The sequence below is a fragment of the Podarcis filfolensis genome, assembly GCF_964270895.1.
Source record: "Podarcis filfolensis genome assembly, chromosome: 16".
NCBI classification, from domain to species: domain Eukaryota; kingdom Metazoa; phylum Chordata; class Lepidosauria; order Squamata; family Lacertidae; genus Podarcis; species Podarcis filfolensis.
In genome coordinates, this window is record NC_139620.1 from 28774745 (window position 1) to 28790560 (window position 15816).

The 15816-nt window shown below is 44.1% G+C and overlaps 2 protein-coding genes across 2 annotated transcripts in view; one reads left to right on the forward strand and one right to left on the reverse strand.

The window, feature by feature from the left end:
• YDJC (YdjC chitooligosaccharide deacetylase homolog) overlaps positions 1–15816 on the reverse strand; it is a 107707-nt gene that overhangs the window by 54495 nt on the left and 37396 nt on the right. The gene's annotated exons all lie outside the window — the stretch shown is intronic.
• Positions 4924–11287, forward strand: SDF2L1 (stromal cell derived factor 2 like 1). The gene is made up of 3 exons (XM_083590653.1): positions 4924–5244; positions 8855–9051; positions 10700–11287. The coding sequence occupies exons 1-3, from the start codon at positions 5037–5039 to the stop codon at positions 10976–10978; spliced, it is 684 nt and encodes a 227-aa protein (XP_083446779.1). The 5' UTR covers positions 4924–5036; the 3' UTR covers positions 10979–11287.

Consider the following 15816-nt stretch of genomic DNA (forward strand, 5'->3'; position numbering starts at 1 on the left):
TTTGCCTATGCCTGCTTATAATGAACTAGCAGTCTCGTACTTGGTGTTGCTTGGGAATTCTAAGAAACCAAAAGAGTGGTGCAGTTGTGAAAGCTTAAGTCCAGTATCTTGATTCAAAATGGTATCCAACTGTATCCAAACATAGACAGAAACCCACTCCTTGATCTCAGGAACAATCAAGCAAAATTTGGTTACCACATCTTAAGAGGTGTCCAAGTGCACGGTGACAGAATTTTCCAAAATGTATAACTGATACAGAGGGCCCCGGGTTCAATGCTTGACTTTTCCAATATGAAGGCTTAGATTATGGGTAGGCAAACTAAGGCCTGGGGGCCAGATCCGTCCCAATCGCCTTCTAAATCCGGCCTGCGGATGGTCCGGGAATCACAGTGGCGTAGTGTGGGTTGTCAGCACCCGGGGCAAGGCAAGTAATTTGCGCCCCCTAACCCGTGGATTTGCGCCCCCTAACCCGTGGATTTGCGCCCCCTAACCCATGGATTTGCCCTAACCCCAGATGTTGCACCCGGTGCGACCGGCCCCCCCTGCACCCCCCACACTACGCCACTGGGGAATCAGTGTGTATTTACATGAGTAGAATGTGTCCTTTTATTTAAAATGCATCTCTGGGTTATTTGTGGGGCCTGCCTGGTGTTTTCACATGAGTAGAATGTGTGCTTTTATTTAAAATGCATCTCTGGGTTATTTGTGGGGCATAGGAATTCATTCATATTTTTTTTTCAAAATATAGTCCGCCCCCCCCCCCAAGGTCTGAGGACAGTGGACCTGCCCCCTGCTGAAAAAGTTTGCTGACCCCTGGCTTAGGTTGACCAAGAGATGTGAAAGACCACTACTCGAGAGCCACTGCCCAGTCACATGTTCTTTATCTTTGGGCCCACAGACTGTGCTGGACTACAGCTCCCATCATCCCCAGTTGGCTCATCCAGCAGTCAGGGATGATGGGAGCTGTGGTCCCACACAGAGAGGACTGGGGAGAGGGGCATATTTGGCTTCTCTGTCACTGCACTGGAGATTAGTTGACTTTTTGCAAAAGTCAAAATTGTAGCAGTAGAAAGGAACCCGGCTGCAAGGGATGGAACGTTTGATCTTTGATCTGAATGTCTTTATTTATCACTAAACTCTGGCCTGCTGTGGTTCCACGAAACCACCTTTTGCTTCAAGTTCGCAAGAAATAGAAAGAGAAAACAACAATAAAAAGCTTCCTTCAAGCCAACTATGCGTCTCTGTTCCTTCTTCCATCCAGCAGCATGGTCTGGAATGGAGCTCTCCATCTCAGTCTGTGGGTCTCCCAGTACATCCGCCACTGTGGGAAAGTGGCAATGAATTATCAGCGCAGTAAAGAAAAGACAGGCCAGATAATATTTCAACGCCAACCAAGTTCTTTGACAGCAGCTATTCTAAAGGCAATTACAACTTGTCGTTTTAGTTTTGCGTGTGTGTGTGTGTTGTTGTTGTTTTAAAAAATACGGCTGAAATGCATTGTGAAGGAGCACAACACAAACTGTACTAAAAGCCTTGGGGGGTTGGTGACCTCCCAGAAAGATAAACAGGTGCCAGCTAAAGCTCCATAGGATTGATTTTCTATGGTTAAGCTGGCATCCCGAGACATCTGTTTTGCCCTGTTTCAGAAAAACAGCATGAGCCATTGTGGGCCTTAACAGGAAGGAGCTGCCGTTTCTCATGAAATACAAATGCATTATGCGAAGTGTCAGGCTGCACCAGATTGCTTCCTTTCTTTCCTCCTCTCCTCGCTCCCCCCCCCCCATTCGGTTTTTTGCTTGGTCTTTCCAGGCGGTAAGGAAATCTACACGGTTAGTGCAAAAAGGACGCGCAGACTGACGCTCCCTCCTAGCATCCCAACCACTGATTTAAGTAATTCTTCTTCTTCGGAAAAGTGTGTCGTTCCTGGGAGAAAATACATGCTCCGACAAATTAATCTCAATGTGCCAGAATATTTGGAAAGGAAACTGGTTAATCCCTCATGTGAGAGGTGGCTCCTTCGCTCTCAGCTGGTGGGGGGGGGCTAGGAGAGGGCCTTCTCTGTGGCAGCCCCTAAGCTGTCAAACGCCTTCTCCACAGAGCTGCATTGTACAGTTATCTGCGGACGCTGAAGATGCACCTCTTTCCCTTGGTTTTCGCCGCTTGAGGTATATTTTGACAACCACTTATTTCTGTGATGTAAGCTTTTTAAAACTGTTTTTGACATTGTGCTTTAATGGTGTAAACCACACTGGGAACTTAGGGTGAGAAGGGTCTTAATAATAATTTAATAATAATAATTTATTATTTATACCCCGCCCATCTGGCTGAGTTTCCCCAGCCACTCTGGGCAGCTCCCAATCAAGTGTTAAAAACAGTACAGCATTAAATATTAAAAACTTCCCTAAACAGGGCTGCCTTCAGATGTCTTAATAATAATAATAATAATAATAATAATAATAATACTGCAAGGATTGGCTGGACCTCAGGCCTGGGGACCAAAGGGCTTAACTGGCCCCTGAGATACTCCTCAGACCCCATCCTCAGTCACACCCCTCCTGGTTCACAGTCTCCTCACGTGTGTTTGCCTGGTTGGTATGTGTCCTTGAAGTAATTTTAGTCTTCAGGTGCTCAGCTGGGACCTATAAAAAGTAGCTTTTAATGTGCCTGCCCCTTTTCAAAGGACTGGTTTTGACTTATATAAAGCCTTAAACCGCCATACTTCAAGGACCGCCAGTCTCCATATGAACCTACCCAGACCCTGAGACCATCCTCTGATGCCCTTCCTTGTGTGCCTCCTCCACAAGAAGTCCAGAGGGTGGCAACACGGGAACCGGCCTTTTCTGCAGTGGCTCCCTATCTGTGGAATGCTCGCCCCAGGGAGGCTCGCCTGGCGCCTTCACTGTACACCTTTAGGCGCCAGGCAAAAACATTCCTCTTCAACCAGGCCTTTGGCTGATGGACATCCAACACCCTTTTAAAATGTGTTGGGGAGAAGGAGATTACAGTGGTACCTCGGGTTACATACGCTTCAGGTTACATACACTTCAGGTTACAGACTCCGCTAACCCAGAAATGGTGCTTCAGGTTAAGAAATTTGCTTCAGGATGAGGACAGAAATCGTGCTCCGGCGGCGCGACAGCAGCAGGAGGCCCCATTAGCTAAAGTGGTGCTTCAGGTTAAGAACAGTTTCAGGTTACGTACGGACCTCCGGAACGAATTAAGTACTTAAGCCGAGGTACCATTGTATTGGGTTGTTCTTGTTCTTATTTTTGTATTTATTTTTATTATGTATTTTGTTTTTTATGTTGTGATTTTATGTTGGGAACTGCCCTGAGACCTGCGGGTATAGGACGGTATACAAATTTAAGAAAGAATAATATTTTATTCCCCCATGGAACAGTATTGCTGTCGAGATAAAACACGTGTGCATTGTCTGCACTTTCTGGAAGGAGCCGGAGATGCTTTTGTTCTGACAGGCTTTCCCAGGATGGAGAAATGAGTTGTTATAGGGAAAATAGAGAGTTTGGCTTTTGCTGCCCAACTCCCCAAGGATCTGAGTCCCCTAAGTCCATGATGAATAGATGGAGGCAAGTTTCATAGAAAGCAAGGCAGATCTTTATTTTTCTCTTTATTATTCCCTTCCCTCCTAGCAAGGAGTTAAGAGAGACCCCAAACAATGGAGCGCAAACCCCTATAAAGACTTTGGAAATTGCACACCCTGTAACCCAACACCCCCCCAAAAAACATCATACCTACATCACAAAACGAGGTGATCTCCAGCAGAAATTTGAGAGTGTTGCTTCTCTCCTGTCTGCCAGGATACCTGATAATGCCTTACTTACGATAATTGCATTTTCTGGGTAGATTTAGTTCCTGAATCTCTTACAGATATTGATAGTTTGCTCAGCTTAACAGATACTTGCCAGACCGTATTTGCAGGGAGGTGCAGACCCCTACAGTCCAAAGACAATTGGAAAGCTTTTCCCATTTCCTTCCTCCTTGCAGAGAAATATTTGAGGTCAATTTGGGAGAGTCAAAATGGCTTGCTCTCCTGTACTATTTCAGACACATGGTTTATATACTTATGTGTGTCTGTTTGCCTTGTACATTTATGAACATTTATTCTATATTAGAGACTTTAGAATTCTTATAACAGGGTCTTCACCACATGTACCCACTTGTTAGGGTTTTAAGTCCTGCTTCAAATATATTCGTTGTTTGTGTGTGTTTAACTGTTGCTATCTATATGTAAATCGCCTTGAGGTGGTGGTTTAGAAGGCGATTAAATACATCAATGATAATAATGCCACCATACAAATATATAGCTAATAATATGTAACATATGGGTCCCCAAAGGCAATGTTTGGAGGTCCCAGCTCTTAAAAGATTGACGATTACTGCTCCACAGTAATATTATTTTTTTTAAAAAATATCACCCTGACAAGGCAGTTAAATAATTGCATGTAGGCTGTCCAATTTTTCAAAAATGCCTAAGTTTATAATGTAAAGCGTCTTTCCTCCCAGCGGAACACTTTTCTGAAGGAAAGGACATAAAATCTGAAACGGGAAAAGCGCCTTCTCTCAGAAGAAGCGGGAAATGACTCCTCGACCTGCAGTTTGGGGCTGAATTGTTTGGGGGGAGGACGGGGCTCGAACCCGTGTCTCAGCGGAGTCAGCCCCTGAGAGAGCCAGTTGGCTTCCTCAGCATCTCGCCTTTCCTATTTCGCTTCGGCCCCGCCCCTTTCTCGGGAAGGAGGGGTGGAGTTGGGGGGAAAGGCGAGAGCGGGGAGGAGGGGGAGGCGCGTTCCTCCGCCACGCCGCAAGACCCGATTGGCCGCTCCGCCGCCGCGCACCAATGAGCATCTCCTTCGTCGCCTTCGCGAGCCGGCGGCAGGACGGGGGAGCGCGTGGGCGCCGTTGGCAGCCGCTGATTGGTCCGCGCCGGGCGCCGGTGGCGGAAACGGTTCCTGAGGCGACAGTTCGCCGTTTACCTCAGCCGCCTCCGCCGCCGTCGCGGTGCTGAGGGACTCGGGGGGATGCGGCGACCGAGTGGTCGCGGCGGCTTCCGGCCCCTGGCTTCCCGCTCCTGGCCGTTGCCGCCGCTCTCTCTGCTCCTCCTCGTGTGCGGCTCGGGCCTGGCGACGGGAGCCGAGGAGGGCGCTGTCACTTGCGGCTCGGTGCTGAAGCTGCTCAACACCCGGCACAACGTGCGGCTGCACTCGCACGAGGTCAAGTACGGATCCGGTGAGGAGACGACAAGACGCGCGGGGCGGGAGGCGAGCCGAGACGGAGGAAGGGAGGGCGGCGACCGGAATCTGTTTCAGAGCGGGGAAAAGAGGAAAGAGCCGCGCGGCTGCCGGGAGGAAATGAAACCCCTCTCGGCCCCAGGGGGAGGCTGTGGGGCGGGTTAGACACCCGAGGGCCCGTCAGAGCCCCGCTTCGTTTTCCCAGCTAGTGGTCTTCAGAGGAAGGCTGCCATTAGCAGTACAGTGGTACCTCGGATTACATACGCTTCAGGTTACATAAGCTTCAGGTTACAGACCCACTAACCCAGAAATAATACCTCGGGTTAAGAACTTTGCTTCAGGATGAGAACAGAAATCGTCCTCTGGCGGCGCGGCGGCGGCAGCAGGAGGCCCCCATTAGCTAAAGTGGTACCTCAGGTTAAGAACAGTTTCAGGTTAAGAACGGACCTCTCGAACGAATTAAGTACTTAACCCGAGGTACCACTGTACGGTGATATCTCGGGTTAAGAACTTAATTCGTACCAGCGGTCCGTTCTTAACCTGAGGTACCACTTTAGCTAATAGGGCCTCCCGTTGCCACCACACTATTTCTGTTCTCATCCTGAAGCAAAGTTCTTAACCCGAGGTACTATTTCTGGGTTAGCGGAGTCTGTAACCTGAAGTGTCTGTAACCCGAGGTACCACTGTAGTGGCAAAGGTGCTGGGGGGCCCAGAGCACCAGTGCCGGATTTATGTATAAGCTAAACAAGCTATAGCTTAGGGCCCCGCTCTCTTGGGGGGCCCCAAAAAATTAAAAGGAAAAGAAAAACTGAATGTACATTTCCAAAATATAAGATAAAAAAATAAAATAAAACCTACATACAGCAATAGTGTTTTGTGTTGTGTAGGCTCCTATGATGTAAGTAATGGGCCCCGCCTGCTAGCCTACTCCCTAAAATATCACTGGTTTGCTCATTTCTATATAAAGGATGCCTACATTCTGCATATTTTGTTATGTGCAAATGGCTTTAGACACCTATTAGGTCCGTAAATTACCATATAGCATATGTTCAACACAAAAAACAAACAGCAACAATTTGTTGTTGGCAAAGGACAGCTGGACATATAAAGGATCCCATTACCTTCAGTAGTTTTAAGGCCTCAGCAAACCTAAATCCGGCCCTGCTGAGCACCCACAAAATGAAAGGGCTGGGCACCCACAAATTTCAGGGCCAGGGCCATGCACGCTTCATGACACCCACAGCCCAGGGCACCCACAGCCAAGCTGGCGCTCCTGAGTAGTGGTGGTGATAATGTTTTGTCCTCCTCATCAGCATAAAAAGGTTCCCAGAGCATGGGCATAGGAGGTGCTCCCCCCATCATGTAAGTAAATAAAAATACCTATTTTTAGTAGAAATGCAATTTCGACTAAAAGTAGAAATTGCAGAAAGATTTTTATGGGTTTTTCTGAGCCCTTGGGGTCAAAAGAAAGCAGTTTAAAGCAGCTGACATTTCATTCTGAATCTGCTTGGCAGAGGATAATGACAGGTGGCTGTCCTGCACCCCCCAACATAAATCATGGCCATGTCCCAGAGCAACTTGGGAGATGCCAATGATAAAACAGCCCTCTCCCCTCAGGCTTTTACAGTCGGAAAATGAGTAAACCATAAGAGAAAAAGGCATCAGGAGGGAGGAGGAAAAAACATACCCCAGTGCGACAGGCCCTGAAAAGACTCCCAAAGTGGTTTAGGAGGTGTTGGTGATAAAACAGGCAGTGCCCACAGACTTCTCAGTGGCAAAAGGCAGAACCGCCAAAGGCAAAAGGGATCAAGAGAGAGGAGGAACCGAACGTGGCCATGGTGTTTTACGAAAGAGCAGGTATGGCAGGTATGCCCTGTCCCAAGGGAGTCTGAAGTGTAAAACAGACACAGGGAAACACGTCAGGGAAAGGAGAAATGGAGGCGTAGGGAGAAAATGTGGCCATTTCAATTATGCACACTTTGATTTGGTTACCATGATACACGGGTAGCTAGTATGGTGCCCTCCAGTTGCTGCTGGACTACAACTCCCATCAGCCCCAGCCAGGGTCACAGTTGTAGTCCAGCAGCACCTGGAGGGCACCATGTTGGCTACCCCTGTAGTAAGAGGGCCATGGTGAGTGAGGGAATGTTCATTATAGAGGGAACAAGGGAAGGGAAGAAGGGGCCAGGTGAGGCAATGGATAGAGGTGAGATTGGGAAGGTGGGTCCTATCGTGTTCAAAATAGGTGTCTTAGGCAGAACAGAACAGGATGCCTTCTCTGCAGTGGTGGCTGGTACCCATAGGGGCTGGTCAGGTGGAAGCCCAAAGAGTAGGCAGAACTAGAGCCAGTGAGAGGTAGAGTCATCTAATGCTAAACTACTTACACACTTTACCTTTAATGCACATTCATTACTGCATTTCAGAGGGTTGGACTAGATGACCCTTGTGGTCCCTTCCAATTCTACGATTCTCTGATTCACTCCCTCAAAGAATTCTGGGCACTGTAGTTTACCCCTCACCTAGATACAGTTCCCAGCACCCTTAACAAGTTACAGTTCCCAGGCTTCTTTGAGGGGAAATGATGTGCTTAGAATGTATCAGGGGCTTCTGGCAACTGTTGAAGTTTGCATGGTGAAAGTGTTAACCACTGAATAAGTTTCTCCACCAGGAGCTTATTTGATCTTTTATAAAGAACGTAAGAAGAGAGATCTGCTGGGTCAGACCTAAAGGTCTTAATAATCTGACATCCTGTTTCCTACGCTGCCCCCAGCCAGATACCTTTGTATGAAGCTTATCGACATGCAGGACAATAAAGTAAAGGATATCTTCGCTGAGAGACTGCTTCTGAACAGGGAGCTTCAATTTTTGCTTATTATGGCTAATAGCAGCTTACTGACCTGCCTACAAGGAATATATATATATATATATATATATATATATATATATATATATATGACATACAATATGAAGAGTCCCCCAGGTGTGGAGATGCATCATGTTCAGCATTCTGTTTTCAACAGTAGCCATACCCTGGTATAGATGTTTCTGTATTCTTTTCTAAATTTACATCCTGTATTATTACCAAAGCCTCAAGGGAACTAGTTCCAGTACATACAAAAGTAAATAATAAAATATCTGTACATGGAAATGGAAATTATCTGTCATGGTTAATTGCTCCCATTGGACATAGAAAGTTTAGAAACATTAAATTTATTATTTTTATCCTGCTTTTCTGTCTGAGGACACAGAAGGCTGCACAAAAACATAACTGAAGCATACACAACAATCGTAAAAAGAAATAAATTGCAGCATATAAAAGCCAAATTCAAAATAGTAAGTTAAAATCCAAATAAAGCTTAATAATGGCAGGGGCGGAAACCTTGCAAACCAAAGGCATGCTGAAGCAAAAAGAGAAGGGGCCTCACAGATCTCTGTAGAAGAGGGGGGATGTTCTGCTTTTTTGTTTGTTTTTTGAAGAGAGCAGTGTTCTCAGGAAAGAAAGAACAAGCAGGTGGAGCGACCTCACTTGGCCCAGTTTTATGACAAAGTCTTATTACCTGCCTCTGTATCTGCACACAATGACTATATAGCAATTGTTTTGTTTATAGGAAGTGGTCAACAGTCAGTAACTGGAGTTGAAGTTTCTGATGATGCTAACAGCTATTGGCGGATCAGAGGCAAAACTGATGGGTCCTGCCAGCGAGGAACGCCTGTAAAGTGTGGGCAAACAGTACGCCTTACCCATGTTAATACAGGGAAAAACTTGCACACCCACCACTTCCCATCACCACTCTCCAATAATCAGGTAAAACCAGAGCTTTTCCTTCATACTTGTTTACTTATTTTAAGCATCTCAAAAAATGTAAGCAAATAAAAATGGAGTTTACTCTTAAATTGAATTGGAAAGTTATGAAGGCATGAAATATCTATATATTTAGGAACAGATTAAAATATCAGTTGTGCTTTTCCATATGTAGCATACAATTTTATTATAAAGATATGCCATTCAATTCTATGCATGTTTACTCAGAAATAAGTCCCAATGCAGAATTGCATGTCTCTTGATATGTGTTATATCCTCCTCTACTTAATTTCTCTCTTGATGTAGAAGAGAATGTGATTTGCAGAGGGGTGGCCCAGATAACACTTCTTAAGTATGCAGAAAGTGGTTGTTGCTGTGGCTTAGGTTGTACTCATAGTGGTGGACTATTGGTAATATGCCCCTAATTCACACTGATATATGTTAAAGGCTGGTTCTTAGATGTACAACAGAAGATAACCTTGTCCCAGTCTGTAGTTTGTGAACTTCTTCCATTGTAGTTGCTATTGACTTGCTGTGGAACATGAATACATAGAGGAGAGAGAAAATCTGAGTGGCTTCTCTGCAGTACTGTACAAAAAATCTCCTATTACTCTAGATTCTATGATGGCTATAATGGAATGCCATTTAGTTTTCATATAGTAATTTAAAATGTTCAAAATGCTTCAAATAAGATCTCTTATCTGACCTTTACGATAAGGTTTTGCAGCTGGTTAAAACCAAAACAAGTAAAATAATTTATAGATTTATTAGAACAAGTAAAATAGTTCAAGAAAGAAACAGAATACTATAGATTATAGTGGGTCCTACAGAACAAATACCTTAAATGTCAAAAGGCAGGGCAAATACTAATACCCCTTACCCAGTATTATTATCCCTGTGTTACAGTAGATAGTCTGAAGGATTGTGGCTGGATTAAAGATACCTACCAGGTCCAAGGCAAATGCAAGATGTTAACTGTGGGCTTTGCACTTCTATCCTTCATAGTTGTTTTGTTCTTATTTGATCATAAGCAACTCACTGATAATGTACTTCATTTCCCACTTCCATCTTACTATTTCTGATTATTTCAGTAACACTTGGTTTTGGCATTTAGATTCTAAAAAACAGAGTTACATTTCATTTAGCCCCTGAGATGTTGCTGAACTACAACTCCAGTCAACCCCAGCAAGCATGGTCAGTGACCAGGGCTGATGGGAGTTGCAGTTCAGCAATATCTGGAGCAGGCACAGGCAAACTTGGCCCTCCAGATGTTTTGGGACTACAACTCCCATCATCCCTGACCACTGGTCCTGTTAGCTAGGGGTGACGGGAGTTGTAGTCCCAAAAACATCTGGAGGGCCAAGTTTGCCTATGCCTGACCTGGAGGGTCAAGTGTCTCCTACACTCTGTTATATTTGTTTGTAGCCAGTTCTAATCCTACTCAAGAGTAGACCCATGGAAATTAATAAAAATGACTAATTTAATTCCATTAATTTCAGGGGTCAACCTTGAGTAGAATACAATACATTGCATTATTATTTTGAAGTGGGTACCGGATCATTTTATCATTTCCATATACTATTGTCATTCTGCTTGTGTGATATCACACACACACAAACAATATCTACCCCCACCCTTTTTGTTCTTATAGGAAGTTAGCGCCTTTGGTGATGATGGAGAAGGAGATGACTTAGATGTGTGGACAGTGCAATGCAGTGGGACATACTGGGAGCGAGACGACGCAGTACGTTTCAAGCACATAGGAACGGATGTGTTCCTTACAGTAACAGGCGAACAGTATGGCCATCCAATCAGGGGACAGCGGGAAGTCCATGGCATACATTCTCCTAATCATCACAACTACTGGAAGGCTATGGAAGGTGTTTTCATTAAGTCCAGCTTGGACTCTACAAAGCACGATGAGCTCTGAATGTGTGGTCGACATTTTATGTTAGAATCCACCAAAGTGTATGAGCTGGTTCCTTTCTTTAAACACCACCCTCATTTTCCAATATTGTTAAGACACTGGAATATATTTGCAGGTCAATGTTTTCATGCGTAACTGCAATTTTGGTGAATTCAGACTGGAAAGAAGCTAGATTTGCTGTTTGGGCCCCCATCTATTTTCAAAGTCATTTCCTTTTTCTTATCTCATTCCTTCTTTCTCTTAACTAAGAAAATAGTCACTTGCTGTGTAAACAATCTAATCCAAAGTGCAATAAAACTTAAATTTTTGTAATTCTTTCTCAAGTTTTACGTAAACTCATTAAAAAATAATCTGTATTGAAACCTTGCTTTTAGCAACAACCAGAAGGTGTGTGGGGTGTGGGTGTGCTATAATGTAAGTCTAGGAAGAGATAAAAAGTTTTGTAGATAAAATACTTTATACTCCTGCCAAAATATCTGTAGTTCAGTCCTATTCTTTTTAGCCCCCATTATGCATCATTTGCTGCTAGTGTTCATTTCTATCTCTTGGGAAATATGTAGATGAGTATTTTGGAGTAAAGGAATTTTTTTAAAGTAGTTACATTTCACTAGTGAAGGGAAGGGGAAATTTGCTATGTGGAAGACCATCCTAAGAGAAGTGCTGTAGAAAATGGTTTCATACTGTTCACTAAATACACTTCTTTGTACAGCTTGGGTAAGTTTCATTTAACACCTAGTCCCTTTCCCTTCTCCATTTTCTATACTTAACATTAAACAGGAGCCTAGCTAAAGGAAAGCCAAATATACTTTATGAGCACATACACAATCTGGAACCCAGTGACTTCCCCTTCACAAAGTCGCAATTGCAACCTATTACACAAAGTGATTGATATTTATATATATTGAAAAAGCCAGATCCTTGCACAACTAGTCTTGATTTTGACTAGGGACGGATCAATAGGTTACTCTGCTACCCAAACATTGCCCCCATTTATATGTGAGCTGAGTCATGTGGCTGCACTGCACTCATACCCATCCCCCCCCCCCCCGGAAGGCACAAGTCTCACTGGGTAGAATTGATGTTCTTAGGTTGTGTTCTTGACAAGGGCAGCACCTGCATGAGCCTGGATGGATGCTGAGATAAGCATTCCTTTTGGATAGGGTGGCCAGAGGCTGGAGGCCTTATTGAGAGCCAGCGCCTCACTTTCTGAAGGGCAGTGGATGACCACACTTATAGAGTGCAGTGCATATGTGTTCCATCAGAAGTTACTAAGTAAAATAGAAGCAGCTTTTGACCACTTGAGAGGCTGGGAGTGCTGATGGCATGGAACTCTAGGTTTATTATGCAGCGTGAAAAAGTCAAAATGGGAACTCTTGTGTTCCTATGTCAGAAGGCAGAAGAGTTTTCCTTGCCCTGGATTTTTCCTAACTCTTGGTAGAGAGCAAGGTTGATGAAATGTTCTTAGCAATGCCAACATTTGCCAGCACCATTCCAAAAATTTCTGAAAAGTCCCTCAATTCCTTTTTCACTACCATGCATGTCACTAGAAGAAACAGAAGCATTTTTACTTCCAGGATTGTCTTGCTAGTAGGCACTATCAAGCAAGTTATACAAGCCTGCCATGTGCGAGTGTTTTCTAGCCCCCCCCCAAAATATGCTTCAACTAGCTAGGCCAATTGGGCCCATATCCCAGGAGGGCTTTCAGCTGGAAGGTCTGATTGCTGAGCTGGTTGACCTGCAGTAAAGGACCACTGCGGTAACTTGATCTGTCAAAGGGGAAGGTCCAATGACGGGCACCAAGAGACAACAGAAAGGTAAGTCTCACCAACAGGTAGAGATCACAACCACCATCACTAGATTCCACAGGGAGGGGGACCGTAGATTGCTGTTACAGTGTTGGCTTTGTATATAGAAGATCCCAGGTTCAAATCCCTAGCATCACCAGTTAAAGAAGATCAGGTAGCAGATAATGGGAAAGGCCTCCCTGTGGGATCCCACAGAGCCACTGCCAGTCAGAGTAGACAATACTAGGCTTGGTGGATAATTAAACCTGGTATAAAGTACTTTCCTGTAGGATTAGCAGTGGGCATTGCTCAAATCAGCCTTCTTTTTCCTTAGCAGAGGATGGGATTATCTTAAGGCTAGGTCTAGTTTTCCTTCCAAAGATACATACTCTCCCTATAGGTTATTTTTCTACCTTAACACAGACTTCTTAATACAACACTAATTGCATACAGCACCAGGGAATTTCACTCTTATTTTATTAGTGACATCATTTATCCCATTTCAGTGTGCTGTAGTATGGCCAGCAATAGCTAGGGATTTTCTGAGTTTCTGTTGCCCCTTCATGAACCTATAAAGAAATTTCTCCTGTAATAGCCTGTTGTAATCATTTTGCTTTTTTATTATTCTGAGATGGCTATGAACTGTTCTCTGTGTTCCCACTTAAGAAGGATCCAACTGCTTCCTGGCTCTCCAGACAACATTAGCTGCATTGGAGTGTTTCATGGACTCATAACTTCCAGGTCAGTAGCCAGTATGCTGAATCAAGTCACTTGGAATTGAAGTTATGGCCTTAATGCTGATTTATATAAATTTTAAGCCATTCATTGGTGACTTAAAAGTAAAGTGCTGGTCAACTGATGAAAACGTCTTTATCAATTAACAGCCACACCAGATACCAATTGCTACAATTTTAAACCACATTGTACTGAAATGTGTTGCTTTGCTTCATCTACTATAGATTTGGAAGGTCTTGTTTGCTTTGCAATTTGGACTCGTCTTAGGATATCATAACTAAATTTGACCTGATGGTTCTTGTGATAGAGGAGCAGTTTTCATCTCCGGAGGCTGTTTTGAATCAAGATGGTAGACTGAACCTTTCAAAATTGCATTGAATTTTTTGGTTTCTTAGAATTCTCCAATGACACTGGGCAAAAGGCTGTTGTCCTCTATATGAATTCCCAATAATTTATCTGTATACCTGTTTCAGTTGCTTCCTTGAAAGAAGACTGTACTGCCCTTCTACCTTGATATGAATGGACTTGCACTCTAAGTGGTTCTGCAATGGTAGTATATAATACGTTCTGCATATTGATACTTCAGTTAACTCCTTTTCTGCCAGGATTCCCTGTATTTGCCTTTTGATCTTGTAGAAATTGCCAAAGGCTTTGTTGCTAGAGAAAGTAGATATTGGTTTACAAAGGCACTCCAAATAATACCAACTGATTGATCTCTTAATACACACCATTGTTTTAATGAACACTCTAATCAGTTATGATCACATTTAAAAATAATCATCTCAATCTAACATGAGGGAGAAGTGTGTGTGTGTGTGTGAGAGAGAGAGAGAGAGAGAGAGAGAGAGAGAGAGAGGGAAAAAAACTTTTATTTCCAGCTAGGGCCAGTGGTTGTTATGCATTGCCAGTTGCCTGCAACTAGTTGGATATCCATTTCGCCCTGATCCAACTGAAAATACATGACAAGCAGCTGGGACTGCATACGCAGAAGCAACTGAACAGTTAGTCAGCATTAGGGATGGGGAAGAAGTTTCTCCTACTCCAGTCATCTATTCAAAATGAGTTTGGGAAAAATATATCTATATAATGTTCCCTTGCCTGCAATGATGCTGCTGGCTTGGCCTCATTGCTGGCTGTGTTACCTCAGCAGAAACTGCTCCTGTCCTTCAGCAATGAAATCAACAGCTGCAGCCGCAGGCGGGAGCACGTTTAACAGCTGGACTGCAGAGCTCTTTACAGCGGCAGCAGCGTCTTGCTTGGTGTCTGGTTTACTGGGCTGGCACGTTTGCTGAAGATTTTTGGTCGGGTTCCTTGCTAGCAGCTGCAGAATTAGCCAGCAAATGCTGTCAGGTGTAAAGGCTTCCAAGGTTTCTCGACTGATGCTCTTATAAAAGTATTGTCTAGTTCTTACCATTCACCCTCTCCTATACTGTGAGCTATGAGCGTCATGTGTCCCCCACCCCCACCCCAGTATTTTTATTACATAACCCTCAAGTGTCCCGATTTTCCTGGGACAGTCCGGGAATTACAGAAGCCACCTCGGTTTCTGATTTGATGCTGGAATGTCTCGGTTTTCCTTTTTCCTTCCCTCCACATCTTGGAGAACAATTAAAAGTGGTGGGTGTGTGGGTGTGGGTGTAGGTGCAAAACGAGAGTCGTATTTACACTGAAAATAAAATACCTGCACCAAATGAAGGTAACGATGAAACTGGTATATGAAGCCATTCCTATAATGTTAAAGGAAAAGGTCACTGATCCACTTTAAATTCTTTAATTGCAATGCTTTAGCGGCCAGCCATGTCTTAGGAAATACACAGAGTGTTTATTCCTTTATTGTAGATGTTATTTTTTTATTCCTTTATTATAGATGTCTACAGTGGTACCTCGGGTTAAGTACTTAATTCGTTCCGGAGGTCCATTCTTAACCTGAAACTGTTCTTAACCTGAAGCACCATTTTAGCTAATGGGGCCTTCCGCTGCCGCCGTGCCGCCAGAGTACGATTTCTGTTCTCATCCTGAAGCAAAGTTCTTAACCCGAGGTACTATTTCTGGGTTAGGGGAGTCTGTAACCTGAAGCGTCTGTAACCTGAAGCGTCTGTAACCCGAGGTACCACTGTACTCATAAGTAAGTCTCACTGTATTCAATTGAGCTTGGTCTCAGGTAACTGGATATAAACGTACACTGCAATCTTAAGCATTTTTACTCAGAAATAAGTCTCACTGAGTTCAATAGGATTTACTCTCTGGTATGTTCCTGATAAATCTCTGTTTCCATCATTATTATATTCCACCTTTCTCTTCGACTTAACGCAGCTTAGAGCC